The 14,652-nt window shown below is 39.8% G+C and overlaps 1 protein-coding gene and 1 long non-coding RNA gene across 4 annotated transcripts in view; one reads left to right on the forward strand and one right to left on the reverse strand.

Annotated features, from left to right (window-relative positions):
- The window catches only part of TUBD1 (tubulin delta 1), a 24,527-nt gene extending 15,890 nt beyond the window's left edge, over nucleotides 1–8,637 (forward strand). For all 3 annotated transcript variants that reach the window (XM_059998415.1, XM_059998417.1, XM_059998416.1), the window contains 3 exons: nucleotides 638–778; nucleotides 2,128–2,311; nucleotides 4,307–8,637. In XM_059998415.1, the coding sequence (XP_059854398.1) occupies nucleotides 638–778; nucleotides 2,128–2,311; nucleotides 4,307–4,415 (434 nt within the window). In that variant the 3' untranslated portion in view covers nucleotides 4,416–8,637. The remainder of the gene's footprint in view (nucleotides 1–637; nucleotides 779–2,127; nucleotides 2,312–4,306) is intronic.
- Nucleotides 730–12,228, reverse strand: LOC132415203 (uncharacterized). The gene is made up of 3 exons (XR_009517103.1): nucleotides 12,022–12,228; nucleotides 7,629–7,692; nucleotides 730–774 (listed from the first exon to the last, which is right to left on the reverse strand). It is a non-coding gene; the product is annotated as an uncharacterized lncRNA (long non-coding RNA).
- Between the last annotated feature and the right edge of the window lie 2,424 nt (nucleotides 12,229–14,652).

Here is a 14,652-nt window from a genome sequence, read left to right on the forward strand (position 1 = left end):
CTTAACATTTTTATATGTATTTTGTTTATTTGTTCATAGAGACATACAGAGTGAAGTTCAGTCTTTATAGGTGGATAGTTCTATGAATCTTGACACACTTAAATGGTGTAACCACCACCACAATTGAGACAGAGTATTTCCATGTTCCAAAAAGTTCCCTCACACCCCTTTGTAGACAGCCTCTTTCCTCCACTCCAAGCCCCAAGCAACTATTGACCTGAACTTTATTCCTATGGTTTTGCCTTTTCCAGAACGTCCTGTAAATGGAATCAAACAGGACGTAATCTTTTGAGTCAGGCTTGCTTCACTTAGCATCAGGCTTCTGATATTGATCCACATTGTCACGTGTGTCAGAAGTTACTTTCTTTTTACTGCGTTGTAGAATTGCATCCTTTGCACCTACCACCGTCCTTTAATATTCGATGAAGACTATTTCATGCCTTTCTCAGGACTGAGTAGTTTGAATCACTTTAGGTCAACCAGATAAGAATGTTTAAATTTTTAGAAGAACCCCACCCTGCCACAACTTTTACTTATCAAATGGAAATTTATATAAAATACACATACTATAATACATCTTTCTCTTCTTGTTCAAGGCGATTTGTAAAATCTCTTGCTCTTTTTTTTCTTTTGGTAGGTATTGATTGGCAGGTACGGCCTCCTTTATCAGGACTTCCTACGCGTGGTAAAATGTCTCTCAACAAGGAGTCTCATTTTAACACTTCCATTGCTAACTTGGTCATCCTTCGTGGGAAAGACGTACATAGTGCGGAGCTGGGTAAGCAAAGTTAAGGTGAAAATTAAGATGTACGTTTTGCACATGTACATGGTATGCATGGTAAAAAAAAAAAAAGAAAAGAGAAAGAAAAAAAAGAAGTCCCTGAATTTATTCTTAAAGAAAGGAAAATAATAACTCCATATTTTAGTAACAAAATGTAACCATTGTATCAGTAAGTGTGTGACTGGATACCAAAATAGATGTGGTGTAAACAAGAGGACAAGTTTAATTCTTTCTTCCTGAATCTGGTTGACCTGTCATCCTCACCTCGTGGCTTTGTCCTTAGTGCAAGGCATCTGTTTGAACTTCAGCCATCAAATCACATAGGAATAAGCAAAGAAGGGCAGGCCTGGTCCTCTAGGGTCACACACCACACTTGTGTTTCTATCCCTTCGACTGGGACTGAATCATGTGCCACATCTAGCTGCAGGGGTGGCTATGAGCACAGTTAAAATTTGGTGGTTCTGTTACTAAAGAAGAAGGGGAGAACAGGTATTGCAGGACAACTGATGGTCTCTGTGACAAGCATTGGTACAACGTTTTCAGGAGGTTGAAAGAGCAGTACTCTTCTTAGCTTTCTTTGTGTTTCTATGGCAAGTCTCTGGGATTATATTATCCTTGTCTGATGATTCCAGCAGCATCCAATTGGCTGCTTCTAGCTGTGATATAAAGAAAATCAATCTCATCCCTGTAATACCTCTTAAATAAAAAACTAGTAATTAAAAAGAGATCAAGTCAATCAGATGGTGTACTTTCTTCATTTTAGATTTTAAAATGAGAAAGTTAATAAAAGGATATATAAAGTAATCTAACCTCCAAAAATTTACCCACAGCAAATGATGCAGGTACACAGAGGTGTAAAGATATTCATTGCAACATCTTTCACACTAACAGAAATGTGGGAACAACCTAAATGCCCAACAATAGGAAATGTGTTAAAGAAATTATGGTATATTCATAGAAGCTTTTTAAAATATGAGTGATATTTACTGACACAGAAAAGAGGTTTACAACATATTGGTGAATGAAAAATGCATATTACATAGGGCATATATGTAAAATTATAGTACAAAAGCGGGTCAGCAGACTGTTCATAGTCTGTCTCTGGGTGGTAGCATTTCAGTTGTTGAGTTGACTTTTAAATTTTCTTCTTAATAAATACTTTTCTGAATGGTGTGGATTTTTTTTTAGGATGAATATGGATCATTTATCCAAAAGCAATATAAAGCTAGTTTCAAAGAGCAAAACAAAAGATTTCTGGTAAAATGGATACAAAAATATCTGTTTATTAATTTATTTCAAAAACTGATGATTTATGATGTAAACAGTGCCTTGTTATTTTACCCTAGGAGCATTTAAAGATCCAGCTCTCTATACTTCCTGGTTAGAGCCTGTTCATGCTTTCAGTGTGTGGAAAACCCAGCGAGCCTTTAGCAAATATGAGAAGTCTGCAGCGTTGGTCAGCAATAGCCAGTTCTTAGTAAAACCACTTGACACGATTGTGGGCAAAGCATGGAATATGTTTGCTTCAAAGTAAGTAAAAAATAAATCTACAAACCTTTCCTAACCTTAAGCAGATAATATAATGTTAAAACACTAGGCAGGATCTGGAGTGTCTTAGTCTGTTTGGGCTGCTATAACAAATAGAGCATAGACTGGGTAGCTTATAAACCAAAGAAATTTCTCGCATTTCTCAAGGCTAGTATGTCCAAGATCAAGGTACTGGCAGATTCAATGTCCAGTGAAGACCAACTTCCTGGTTCATAGGTGGTGTCTTTTTGCTGTGTCCTCAAATGGCAGAGGGGCAAAGGAGCTTTCATGGGCCTCTAATCCCATTCATGAGGGCTCCACTGTCATGACCTAATCACATCCCAAAGGCCTTACCTCCTAATATCATCACCTTGGGAGTTAGGATTTCAACATATGAATTTTGGGGGAACACAAACATTCAATCTATAGCATGGAGTAAGTACTTTGTAGGTATGAAACTTTGGGCACATTACTTCAGGTTTCATTTCCTTTTCTGTACAATGGACCCAAAAGAGAGGATATATGTGGTGAGGATTAAATGAGATGATAATGTAAGAAACCCTTAGTACAGTGCATGACTAGTAAATGCTCAATAATTTTTCCATAGTATTATTGTTGTTGTTGACTAAACGAGTAGTTTCTTTTTAAAAAATATTTACTTATTCGGTTGCACCAGGTCTTAGTTGTGACTCCAGGACTCCTTTAGTTGCAGCTTGCTGGCTTCTTAGTTGCAGCATGTGGGCTTCTTAGTTGTGGCTCACCAACTCCTTAGTTGCAGCCCACAGGCTCCTTAGTTATGGCATGGGAACTCTTAGTTGCGGCATGCATGTGGGATCTAGTTCCCTGACCAGGGGTCAAACCCAGGCCCCCTGCTTTGAGAGCACAGAGTCTCATCCACTGCGCCACCAGGGAAGTCCCTAAATGAGTAGTTTCTAAATGAAATGAAAGTAAAGTAGAAATTTCACTATAAGGCAAGGACAGTAAGATAGTTTTCCAAAATAAGATCCTTGAGAATGGAAGAGATCCTGATCTTGCTCAGTAAGAAACATTGCAAGTTCAACTCTACTTGGTACTAAGAAATGTCTGCTTGATTACTAAGAAATGTGTTTGTTATCCGGTTCCCTGACCTCTGCCACAATTACTTAATGTTAAAGCAGAATTTCTCAAATCATTGGGTAAGCCTGTACTTTGATTAGCTAGGATTCCCAAGGGCCCCCCATCCTGCACATGGCCATTCCATAAACCCCTACTCCTCAGGACTGTGAACTCTGTGTCCTCTGTTGGTATAGTTCTCGTCCCACTCTCATTAAATGGTAGCAGCTATTATTTCATCAATTTAGTTCATGTCTGCCCTTGATATTCTTTTTAACATGACTTCTCCTGCCTCAGAACATTTTGGGGGACTGGAGGTATTAAGAGGATCACCTGGCATTAGTGAAAATTAAGTGTTGTCTGAAAAACACTTGGGAGGCTTCACTTCATTCCTAGAACTGGACCAATGTGTTTCTACAGTTTCACGCCTTAGATAAAACTTGTCAGGCACTTCTTAAGAGTTTATATTGAACACAGTCATCTCCTGTAGGGTGTTGAATATGTGCTGGGTAGACAGCCAAATCTGAACATGCTTCTTTTTCCTATGTGCTGCTTCTTTTTTTTTTGGCCATGCCGTGCGGCTTGCAGGATCTTAGTTCCCCGACCGGGGATTGAACCCGGGCCCTGGCTGTGAAAGCACCAAGTCCTAACCATGGGACGGCCAGGGAATTCCCCTCCTATGTGCTTCTTATTGTCACTCTCTTGGACACTAAATAGACAGGGAGCTTGACACAAACTTTGAGAGTTTGCTAACCTTTGGAGTAAACATTGAAGCAAAGGCAAGACTTTTAAAAGAGTCTGCCATCTGCACGTGTTCATGAGCTAGGAAAGGTCTATTTATTATTTGATTTTGAGTTATTCGTTTGCCTGAGATTTTTATTTCATATTTTCTGTTTCTTTCACCAGAGCCTACATTCATCAGTACACAAAATTTGGAATTGAAGAAGAGGATTTTTTGGACAGTTTCACATTGTTAGAACAGGTTATTGCTAGTTACTGCAACCTCGGATTTTGAACAATGGGGAAAATTTACCTTAAGTCATTTTTGGACTAAAGTACTTGCAATACTACTTTCTCCGTAAGGTTTTTCAAATTCCTATCTGCTAATGTAACAAGGTTAAATGCTGATTCCTTCTCCATACTATAGCCACAGAAAAGGAGAAAAACCTTTCATGTTTTCAATGAAAACATCTACTTGAAATTTTCCTTTGTAAGAAAAAATATTGGTACTTCTTTAAAGAACTTTGGGAATACTTTGCTGAGATGTTAGAACTCTAGAACTATCAGAAAAGGAAACTTCCCTCTTTATTCCAAAAAGCATTCACTAAGTATGAGCTAAACTTTCATAGCACAATTTTAAGCTAAGAAATTGCAATTCCGTATTTAAATATATTCATCTTTGAAGTGAATGTTTTGAACCATAAGAGGGAGCTGTTGTCAAAAGCTACAGGGTGAACATCTATTTTTGAATATTTTATTCTAAAACGGTAAGATTTTCCACTTTAAGCAGCTATTTAAAAATAAATGTCAGGACTTTGTTAATAAACGTTATATCATGCTTAAATACAAAAGTAAATAAGCAAATGTTTCCTTTGTTTGCTGTTCTTAAATTTTCTGGGCATCAGAAAATTGGGTTTTTCTTTTAGATCTTAGAATGCCAGAGCAGAGACTGATTTTATTCAACCAGTGCTTTAAAATTACTTACAGGTATTTAGCTGGTGTGGAAGACGGTTATATTCCTTTCAGTAAAAGGGGTAAGAGCTTTCGCCAAAATTTCACTATGTTGAGAAAATTACCACCAAGTAAATATTGTCCTAGATGAAACTGACACATACAGATGTTGGTTTCATTCAGAAGGACAGAACACATTTGGAAATTTGCAGCTGAGTTTGAGGGGAATGGGGTAGTTCAATAAAACACATCACATGCAATGTATTAACAAATGTAAAATGGCAAACAAATAGGAACATTTTGCCCTTTCTGCCAAATCTACCAGTGGTTTCTTCCTTTTCTTTCCATATGGAAATGATTACCTTTTTGCTGTTTTTCTTATCAACTGTTGCTATGATTTAAAATACTGAACCATATCTTATTTCTAAGGAATGTAAAAAGTGGTCTGTTCAACTGCTAAAAGGCACACCCACTGCTGTATTTTGTTAAGCCAAGAATATTAGAAAATAATGAGATTGTAATTTTTACAAAATAAAGTTAAAAGTAATAGTTTAGCATTGCAGAGATCCAAAGACTGAAACAGTTTCCCGAACTAAACCAGCATTAATGAAGATCTGTAACCAAATTACCTCACTAGGGGGTAGGCTGATTCTGAGGAACTTTGCTACAAGTTAAGCTTAAAGAAGGTCGTAAGTTGAAATCATTTTATATTTGAGAAAAGCATGCATGAGGTACCAAGTGGGACAAATATATTTCTAATTTGGCAACTCATGGAATCAATGGCAGGTGACTATTGGAAGTAAGCTCCAATTAGAAAGAGCCATTCACTTATGTGAGTTGACCCTTTCTTATGCATGTTATTGTTTCATGCACAACTGCATTATTTGGTGTGTGTGGATACCTAAATATTTGCAAAATTGTTTTAAATGTTTACATTGAAATTTTTTTCTTGTCTATTTGGAATAATGTAAAAATTTTTGCTATTAGAGTTGTGATAACTTAAAAATTAACACAAAGAAGTTGATGCCAAAGCTTCAAAATAAGGGGTGGCATTGGAAATGTACCTTGATTTGTGTGGAGATAACGGCCAATCAGCCAGGACAACATTAGAATCATAACTTCCTGGGCATAGAGAGCCAAAAGCTTTGAACATGTAATTTCTTAGATTACTGGGTAACTGGCGTACTATGTGTGTCACTCAGACATTATCCCACACAGCCAAGATGCACCCCTATAGGCAGTGAGTACAGTATAAATTCAAACTGTTTCTTAATTTCAAACCTTTTCGTTCTCCCCCATTTGTGCTTTTCTTAAGAGCTCTTTAAGCAGTAGAACCTGTTTCTTCCCATTCATTCCCTCTTGCTTCTAGCTTTGAGTACTCGCCGCGCAACCCCTCACCACTACTATTCAGTCAGCCAACAATCCCTTTCTCCTTTCTTTAACCTGTCACTTAGAACTCAGTAAGTGTGCCCATGATTCACTATTCTCAGTCCCTTCATTCATTCAACCAGTATCTATTCACTGCCAGGCACTGAACAAATGCTAAGTATATGGGGATCAATACCACAAAGTCTAAATGAAGAAGCTTACAAGGTACTTAAGTTTCTTTCCATGCCTGGTGCTACGATTCTGGCTTCCTAATTATTGCTTATTATCTTGCCCATGTCCATGTTCAGTTTTTTTTCTTTTTTTACAGTAAAGATGTGGTACAAGGTAAAGAACCGTGAACTGGGACCTTTAGTCTAGGCTTTAAATTTGTCTGAAGCCTCCTCACTGGCTCTGTAGACTTTACTGTGCAGTGTACATACCAGTGATTCTTCTCCTGACCACCATGTTTATCACACTTGCATTCCTGTCCAAAATTTTGTTTTAAAACATGCTCCATATGTTCCCATCCCACTGTTCTCTCCGCATGAGCTCAAGGTTTGGCAGTCAACCCTTCCTTGTTCTTCCACCTACCTTCCAAATATGGCTTTGCCCACTAACTTGTCATTTTTGCAAATAATCAGTTATTTAATTTAAGAGATATTTGCTCATCTGTATCAATCACACTGTTTCCTATGGGTTTTAGGAATGTGAGCTAAAAAATCTGGCTTTATATTTTTAACTAAATAACTTCCTACTCCTACACTCTGAAATGTCTCAGACGATGCAATGTCAACCTTATTAATAAATGGAATCCCATTTCCCCTAGCAGGAATGTTAAGATAAACAATGTAAATATTTTAAGTTTCTGGAGAACGCAGTGTTGGGTCAGTGTTGCAGAAGATATGGCATTCAAGGGAGAAGAGGGAAAAGAGAGAAAATCCTAATCATTTAGACTCTAGGGAGCCAGTGAAGCCAGGGAAGAGATGAAAAGGAAGGTCAGGGGAACTGATGATGATTCCCAAAGAACTGCTAATAGCTTATAAGCATTTAAAAAAAAAAAGAAATACTCGATGGTTTTTGAATTATGGACTTTACCTAATGATAAAAAATCTAAGAATAGCTTACAAGATAGCATGAAAAGAAACAAGAAGCTAAATTACATGTCTCTTAGCAAATAATTCTGTGTTACCTGAATTTTTCTCCTTTGCCAATGATGGAGCCAATACAATGGATACTTTCATGGCTCTCTTGTCCTATGAATTTAATTATTTACATGGTAAGTACACAGAAATTCAAAGATTTTTGTCCAGTCTTTTTGTCCAATATTGGCTGTCCAATAAGGTAGCCATTAGCCACATGTGGTCAGTAAGTGTAAAATACACACTGGATTTTGAAGATAATACAAATAAAATAATGTAAAATATTAATATCTTAAATCGTGGAAATGATATTTTGGACATAATAAGGTAAATAACTTATTCAAATTGGTATAATACCTGTTTTTTTTACATTTTAAAGTATGGCTACTAAAATTTTAAAAATTAGATATATGACTTGCATGATATTTCTATTGGACAGAGCTATTCTAGACACTTCAGGAGCAAAATCCTGGGAATTGTAGAAACTGGAGTTGAACAAAGCTTATCCTTACTAGGTGAGAGTTCATGGGAACATGATAGTAAGAAACATGACATGAGGCAGAAAGATGGAAGTTTTCCTTTTTTTAAAAAAAGAAGGGCCTTGCTTAAGCTCAGCTCCTGTGAACAGTATGAAAGAGGCAGGATATGAGCTTAATTCCACAAACATCCATTGAACACCTGCAAGTTAAGACACTGTGCAAAGATGGGGAAAGAAAAAAACGAGGTAAACCTGGCCCCTGCCCTTTAGGAGTTCACCATTTGGTATATTCCTTGCTGCAGATCATATGCTTGACTCATGTAGAGACTCTCTGTTTGTTGAACAGATTAATATAAACGTCTGAAAAACTGTGGAAGAGACGTAAAGCTGCAAAACTACAGACACACAATAAAGCCTATTAAAGGTCCCATATTAGCAATAGATCTCACAACTATTAGATGAAACTAAGGACCTGGAAATGTAATTTAAAATATTCTGCTTCTGAAGTCATCTTATGTAATTAAGAGCCACTTAAGGCAATATAAATTCAAACAATATATTAAAAGAGAGTGTACAACTGCCTTTGTTTGCAAGTCCTTGCCTAAAATCTAAATTCCTGGGCTTCCCTGGTGGCGCAGTGGTTGAGAGTCCGCCTGCCGATGCAGGAGACGCGGGTTGGTGCCGCGGTCCGGGAAGATCCCACATGCCGCGGAGCGGCTGGGCCCGTGAGCCATGGCCGCTGAGCCTGCGCGTCCGGAGCCTGGGCTCCGCAACGGGAGAGGCCACAACAGCGAGAGGCCAGCGTACCGCAAAAAAAAAAAAAAAAAAAAAATCTAAATTCCTTGTCCTGGAATTCTAAGCCTTCTAATGTTTGGCCATTCCCCCTCTCCCAGTGTTTCTTTTCTGTGTGCTGTAGTAGCCAAAGCTGACAGAAATGACTGTTAAATGTGGTTATGAGAAACACATAGATTCATCTACATGGTTATGTTTAATTTTGTTCAGTAAGGACAGAGGTGGAACTATCACTAACCTGAAGATACAGATGAGAGACACGCCCCAATGATCCTGCCTGCCCCAGCTCTGCCCCCACTGCTAGGATCCCAAGACCAAGAAGAATGGGAGGCTCCGAACATTTTTGAGCAGGACTCAAAGGACACATGCTAGATTTCATAGTAATTTCTTTGGGATAATATCTTAGGGGATTTCCTTCTTTTTTTATATTATGCATTTCTTTGGCTTGCATTTTTTTTTAAGCAAAGCCATAAAAAACCAACATAAAGATAAAATAACTCAAAAATGATTTTTCAAAGGACGTTAAGACCTGGAGACAGTTTGAAGAACGGAGGAATAAGTCAAATGAATCAGAAGGCAGCAACAAGGGGTGGAAGTAATAGGCATCCTCATCGTTCTGTAAACTATCACAGAAATAGGGTGTAGGAATTATAGGATGCTCCAGGGGCAGAGGAGGAGGGGAGAAGTTAAAGATAGCTTTGGGGTCCTACTGTCTCAACATGTTCTTCTAATGAACATCGCCTACTGCAGGGAAGACTAGTAAATATATCAAACACAAAGTCTGGGAGCAGCCTGAAAAGAGGTGTATAAAGTAGGAAATCATTTATGTATGAAAGAACCTTTTATTTCTTCCTTGCAGAGACCAGGGATGTCTTTTATGCTCAGACAGATTATGTTTGAAGAAGAAAATGCAGAACATCTGCAAATTTCTTTGATCTCTACATTTTTCTACAAGCACTATTTTTCAGCTTTTTTTTTTCCTTCTAAAATTGTGCAAAGTACTTGCACACCTGTGCTTTTACCAGATAGGCATCTTATTTTGTCTGATTCCATCAGAAAGCCAGGAACAGTCACACCCCAATTCTCAAAGGCTTCAAAAACTGTGGACCTTCTTGAGAGTGGAATACTCGAGTTTTGTGCCTCTCTTCTCTACCAAAGGATTATTACAGAAGTAAATCTCTCTCCTTCTGAACTCTGGTGCTTCTGGTGAATGGTATGATTGTGGTCATATGTCATTTATTCTGAACTCCTATCCAGCCAACTTCAATAAGCGTAACTCACTCACTGAAACATGTAAACAACCCCGGCACCAAAGCAGCCAAATGGAAAGCCGCCTTTACCACATGCTCTAGAAGGTGTAATAAAGCCGTGACTCTGCCTTTTGGCTTGGCAAAGGCAGTTGGGAGGACGCCCTCGTACTTACTTGGGAATACTAATGACATCTGGGTTCTAGGTGGCTGCCACTGCTGTCTAGGCTAGCACTACTGGAATCTTGGACTCTAGTAGAAATATACAGGAAATCACACTGCCAAACTTTTCTCCTTATAAAGACAATCTATCCAGGAATTACCATCCTCCCAGTTCTCAGAGGGAGGAGCCACTGGCAAAGCAGGCAGGATACAACTGTGGAGAGGAATTTTAAAGCAGTTTCCTGTGGCTCCAAGGTCCAGTCACAGTGCCATTCTTCAGGAACAGTGCTACATAACAAGGTGAGGCTTAGATGATCACTTACAGGAAAGTACAGAGGACATACTACTCTAGAGAATTCTCTGAAAAAGTCAGGTTTATTCTCTGACAGGGAGTGGTTTGAGGAGTTAGGAGAACTGACATACACCCCTATACTAGGCCCCACCATTCTATTGGTATCTTCCCTTCATATGTTCAAAACGGAATAGTGACTCTCTCTCTCAAACTTGGTCCTCCTCCTATATTCCTGGCTCAGTGATCAATGATTATTGCTGTCTTCTCAGGGTTCTCTGGTTCATCCTTCATGTATACTCCACCTCTTTCACTCCACCATTACCTGGACTCTACTTAGGTAGCACCTCCTGCCTGCCTTCGAATCTCTGCTGCTGCTTCACGTGGGCTGTTGCAATATCCATTCAGCAAATACTGTGTGTGATCCCACCCTGTGCTTGGCTCTGAGCATACAAAGGAGAGCACAATAGTGTCTGCCCTTATGTGGCTTAGGTTCTAGTGGAGGAATGAGCAAAAACAAGAAACTTGACTAGTTGTGAATTATATGTAGGTACCTTAAAGGAAACAAAACGAAGCTAGGCAGAGAATAAGAGGTAGAAGGCTCATTGGCCTTGTCTCACAGCTCCCTCACTGGCGCTTTCCTGGTGTCTCTCACAGGGCTTTTCCCTCACCCCAACCCCTACCTGGCAATTCAAGTGCCACATCCTCATGAAACCTTTTCTGATCCTTCCTAGTCAGCAGTTTTCTTCCTCTTCCCATTTTTTTTTTTCTTATGGCCTTCATCTTACTACTCTACATTGTAGTTACCTGCATATTTGCATAACCCCCAAGAAGACTGTAAACTCCTGGAGGGAGATCATTTTTCAACAGCTTTGCCTCTTCCCTATAGTACTTTAAACTATTAGAGAATTTTTTTTTTTTTTTTTTTTTTGTGGTACGCGGGCCTCTCACTGCTGTGGCCTCTCCCATTGTGGAGCACAGGCTCTGGACGCGCAGGCTCAGCGGCCATGGCTCACGGGCCCAGCCGCTCCGCGGCATGTGGGATCTTCCCAGACCGGGGCACGGACCCGTGTCCCCTGCATCGGCAGGCGGACTCCCAACCACTGCGCCACCAGGGAAGCCCTAAACTATTAGAGATTTAAAAAGTGAATAAAAAAAATTTTTTTCCCCCAACGTGGCTAATACCACTACTGGCCCTAACTGTTTCATAGGGTTGTTATGAAGATCAAATAAAACTCAAGATGTGACAGTGCTTTAAAAAAGAAAAAAGGTCTGTACCTTTGTACGGATTGCTTTGTAATCATAATTATAGCAAACATCACTCTGGGAACCTGCCCACACAGGATGGCTAAGAGCAGAGCTGGCTTTTCCAACCCTTGGTATAGGGACACACAAAAGCTGTTCATCTGTTTCAATGCAAAACTGTTTCGGCTGTGGCCTTGATTTTCTGCTGTCTCCCTTTTCCCATCACCTACCTTGTGATCACAAGATGAAACAAGTAAGCAGACGCTTGGACTTTTGCACTGGACTTTTCCGCAGAACTGAGTGGCTAAGAGCCAGAACACCTAGATTTGAATTCTTGCTCTACTTCCTTGCTTCCTCCAGCAAATCACTGAACTTCTCTGCCTTAATTTTCTCATGGGGCTGTTGGAGGATTTAAAGATTAAATACAAAACACATAAAACAACATTAGAAACAGTGCCTGGTACAAAGCAAGCAAGCAATCATCAAAGTTACAGTAAATCCACTGTGCTTCCTGGTACAGGGCACATCAGAGGAGGTTCCTGGGAGCTAATCTTGATTGCTGGTGTTGTGTGATTGTGTACAAAGAACATACTGTGGAGGGGACATGGGAGTGGGAAGGGCCTGGTGCAAGGGACAGGATGGAGCAGTGCAGTCTGAAGAGCGTCAAGAGTGTGGCCAAACCATGTGAGGTTAGGTAGAGAAAGTTTGGCTGCTGTAAGAGGTTTAGGACTGTCAGTCAAGTGAAAGTGATTCTCAAGACACTCCGAGGTGCACTAAAAAAATGAAAGGCAGACAAGGGCCTCCTCTCGTTATTTTTGGCTTTCATCTTTTTAAGGTGAAAAGAGGTTGAGAACAGCAAGGTTCTCTGGTGACATGGAGCGTTGGGCTTCAGCACTTAACTGCCAAGAGAAGTGAACCTGAGCTGCTCTTTGTTTCCAACACCACCTGGTGAGGAGCCAGAGAAAGACAAGAGTAATCTGAATAGTCATTCCCCCACCTTTGGGGAAAGGCGCAACCCATCCCTCTTTTCAAATTTGCTCCACAAAAACAACTTTTCCCTCCATCAGAAACAGACTGGGACACAATTAGGCAACGCTGCTGGGCTGAGTCAGTCAAAAGTGCCTGAAGGAAAAAGCTGCTCATGCTGCTCCCTAAAGGGGGATAGATGGCAACAAAGGGAAATAACGTTTGGGATTAGGTCGGGGGGGAGAGACAGGCCTCCTTGAATAAACAAGGCTTTTCCCCAAAGGGCTTTGGGTGGAAGGCCATCAAAGCAAGCTGTCCATACTCCTCCCTGGAAACTCTCAAAAGGCCATGACTGTTAGCTTAGACAGGTGGCCCAGGGGTCCCTCTCGGCCAAAAATGCCCAGAATAAGCCCGAGCCTTCCCCTCAAGAATTCAGGAATACGGTTTCCAACACAAACAGATACTACATTGTCGAAATAGTGCTGGAGTGTGTCCAAGCCTTCCCTTTATGTCCTTTGAGTCATTTGGAAATGGTTAACAAACGGGTTGAACACCTGGGCTGATTACCCCAGAAGGGGATTTCCAAACAGACTCTATGCTGTAAAATCATCTCTTCCCTTCCCAAAGCAATTCAGTTCCACTTTCTCTGAAGTGTGCCCTAAAGATTCCAAATTTTCTAACTAGGATTGATTCTAGGCTTACTAAATTACAGCAGCAACTGCTGCTGACACAAAGAAACAAGGAGCCAAGCAACTCTGTGCTTTTTAGAAAGGTTTTCTTTAAATTAAGAGGAACAGATGTCCAATGTTTCAAAAAGCCACACATTTGTGGATTTGGCCGACAAACCCTCCAAGCTGCATTTCATTTCTGTTCCCAGAGAGTCAGCCAGCCACTTAGAACTGACTCACTCTCTCTGGGCCACAGTTTGGGCCAGTATCTCAACTACAGAACTAGAATCCCAGATCTCAAATAAATCCAGGGTGTTTGGGTAGATAGTGGGGGCCATCTAAAACAACTTTTTTTAAAATTTTATTTTAGTAGTATCAACACCCACACAGCAAACTGTGGAAGGCTAGTAGGTCAAAGAGAATGAGTAAACAGTTGGCACTTTCCTGTCCCAGCGCCACAGTTCTAAAGGCAATGAGTAAGCAGCTATCCAGAACAGGTTCTTGTTATAATCCCTCTTATGAGTACTGGTTAAATATGCAAATATATGTAGGTTATATGCTGCAATTCAAGTCCTCACCCTCAAGGCAAATGCATTACCTTAGGTGAACTCCTGGCCTTGCTGGGAAGGGAGGGACAGGAACCCAAGCCCCTGACTACCAGATACAAATGACTCAACTGCTTCTAGAATTTTAAAGTACACTATGTGCTTTCTTTTCTTGCTGTCTTTGAGAATAAAGGAACAAAGCACTTCACATGCAGCAGTTTTGTGTAGCATTTCATTTACTATGTTTTGTGACTACCAGAGACGCTTTGATCATGTGAGTTAGAGACGGAATGTTACTTGGCTTTCAAAAATGGCTATTAAACTCCTGCTTAGGTTGTCTTAACTTTTTGTGAGCACATTAATAACTAATTATCAATAAAATAAACCAATCTTGTGTGTTTTTGTAACAGGAATGAGACTTTCAGGTCTGTTGGGAAAGACCTGGCATGCCACCAAATCAAATTTTTCTTTTACTGTTTAAAACCTCTTTACACCCAGCAAATCTCACTGGATATTCCAGATGGAGCTTTTCCAACAAGGTATTAAAAGCTGATCATTCCTTTTTTCCTCATCTACCTTCTAGTTTTTTTAGTATTAACTGTATAATAAAAATAAATTAGAAAATGTCAACATTTAAAGCTGGTAAGATTAAACAAGTATTTTCAGTTATTCATAGTACATT

The sequence above is a fragment of the Delphinus delphis genome, chromosome 19 (assembly GCF_949987515.2).
Source record: "Delphinus delphis chromosome 19, mDelDel1.2, whole genome shotgun sequence".
In the NCBI taxonomy this organism is placed as follows: domain Eukaryota; kingdom Metazoa; phylum Chordata; class Mammalia; order Artiodactyla; family Delphinidae; genus Delphinus; species Delphinus delphis.